General features: G+C 50.2%; 1 protein-coding gene across 1 annotated transcript in view; it reads left to right on the forward strand.

Moving 5' to 3' along the window:
• Positions 1 to 2,500, forward strand: part of LOC132451677 (electrogenic aspartate/glutamate antiporter SLC25A13, mitochondrial) — a 24,026-nt gene that overhangs the window by 17,921 nt on the left and 3,605 nt on the right. Inside the window, exon 7 of the mRNA XM_060044275.1 lies at positions 2,013 to 2,150. Coding sequence (XP_059900258.1) covers positions 2,013 to 2,150 — 138 coding nt within the window. The remainder of the gene's footprint in view (positions 1 to 2,012; positions 2,151 to 2,500) is intronic.

A 2,500-nucleotide genomic window follows, 5' to 3' on the forward strand; every position in this document is an offset into this window, starting at 1 on the left:
GTGTTTATCGACCAGTCGTCTGGTTTTGATGTTAGTAAATACACTTACACATACGCACGCGCAGGTCGGCAAGCTCGCACCCACACACACACACACACACACACACACACACACACACACACACACACACACACACACACATACACACTCACGCACTCACACACACACAGACACACACATACACACACATAAACACACCCGAAAATCGCAGATTATAGACACAATCAGGCAGCATTGTGGCAGAAGACATAAGTCAAGAGAACGGCTTCTAATTGGCTCGATAGAAAGGAGAAATTAGCGACACCCTCCCAGAATATTATTATTCTCTGTCTACCTACTGCATCGCTTTGGAAATCAGGCGCGTATGCATTGGCGCGATTTGGTTTGCAACCATATCTTGCATGGGGTCTCGAACATACGGAATAGACTGTTATGTTTTGCTTTTCTGTCAAGGCAGTTTCACCCACCCGGATATCGAATACACACTCATACATATTCCGTCCATTTACATTGTGAACATATACAGACCCGCTGGCTCTTGTATCCCTTCCCATAACATCGTATACACACACGTACATGCACACAGAGAGCGGTTGCTGCATTTGTGTCTGTAAAGCAAACAGTGCCATCTAGTGAAGGTGGTGCTTCAGGTTTTTCCACTCCTCTATGTATAGTGTCCCCCCTCCCCCACCCCCTACCCCTCCTACCTCTACCATCAACACCGACGTCTAAAGTGCATTTCTATGATCCGCTGACCCAGTTTATTTAAAAGAAAACAACAATTCTTCTGCAGAACACACAAATACAAAGTCACCCCACCCCCCCCTCTTCTTTATGCGTGTTTCACTCCTGTTCTTGTCTCACAGCTTATATCGGTGTGTGATCACCGCGCTGCGCCTCGCATAAAGAAGGTTGCGGCAGCGCCAGGAATGCCTTGCCAAAAAGCACCCAGGCGCCTATTTTTAAGCCCACTTCTTTTTTTACCTTGTTCTATTTTTTGCATCCCCCTCCACACCGCTTCCTCCTCCTCGTAAAGAGCAGTAAATTAAAAGCCCAGAGAGAGTGTCGGCCTCATGGTATGGGGGAGAAACATAAATAAAATCCCCCCCCCCCCCCCCAAATAACATTGAGGGTTAAATGAGCCCACTGGTCCCTGTGGGGTGCAAAGTACAGAGGCGCGCCTGAGCAGACGTTGTAATCTCTTAAACCTTATGATCTACCCGGTGGCCTGGTGGCCGGCTGTTTATGTGCTCACTGCTTGACGTTTGTCCCCATATCGATAACTGTCAAGGCAGTGTTGCGTTTATTTTCTTCGTATTACTGAGTACTTTCCGATTTTTCTTGACACACACACAAACACTCACACTCACGGTCAGACACACATGCATACGTGCATGTTTTGGTATGTGTGTCTGTGTGTGTTTGTGTGTGTTTGTTTTTCTGCGTGTCGGGTTGTTGCGTTTTGACAGTCGGCAATTTACGGATCACGCGGGAGCGCGTAACCAAAGAGACTGTACACTGGGAGATTGGCTAAGAGATTGTGTGTCTCGCTCAGGGCGCAATCGACATATGGCCGCCACCGTGTTCCAGGCCAAGTGCCTTATTGTTGGGGAAGTGTCAGCGCGTCAAATAACTCTTTCACGTAAATCCCCTCTTTCTCACCCACACACATCCATCCATCAATCTCCCGTGCCTCATTCCGTGCATGTGTTTGTGTGTATGTGTGTGTGTGTGTGTGTGTGTGTGTGTGTGTGTGTGTGTGTGTGTGTGTGTGTGTGTGTGTCTGTGTGTGTGTGTGTGTGTGTGTGTGTGTGTGTGTGTTTCATGCATGTGTTTGTGTGTGTGTTTGTGTGTGTGTGTGCATGTGTGTGTGTGTACGTGTGTATGTGTCTGTGCTCATGTGTGTGCGTGTGTGTGCGTGTGCTCCTGTGTGTGTGTATGTGTGTGTGTGTGTGTTCATGAATTTCTTTATGTGTGTGTTCATGTATCTGTGTGTGTGCGTGTGTGTGTAGGTGGCAGGGGGCACCACGTCCACCAGGTGAGCTTCTCCTACTTCAACGGCTTCAATTCACTGCTCAACAACATGGAGCTGATCAGGAAGGTCTACAGCACACTGGCCGGCCACCGCAAAAACCTGGAGGTCACCAAAGGTACTGGGCAACACGCACGCACGCACGCACGCACGCACGCACGCACGCACGCACGCACGCACGCACGCACGCACGCACGCACGCACGCACGCACGCACGCACGCACGCACGCACGCACGCACGCACGCACGCACGCACGCACGCACGCACGCACGCACGCACGCACGCACGCACGCACGCACGCACGCACGCACGCACGCACGCACGCACGCACGCACGCACGCACGCACAGCACGCACGCACACATATATAAATGCATACATACATGTACATTCACAAAAAATTCGAACACAGAATCACGCAGAAACACACTCACACACTCATACATACACACACACACACACACACAC

Source organism: Gadus macrocephalus, chromosome 22 (genome assembly GCF_031168955.1).
Source record: "Gadus macrocephalus chromosome 22, ASM3116895v1".
NCBI lineage: Eukaryota > Metazoa > Chordata > Actinopteri > Gadiformes > Gadidae > Gadus > Gadus macrocephalus.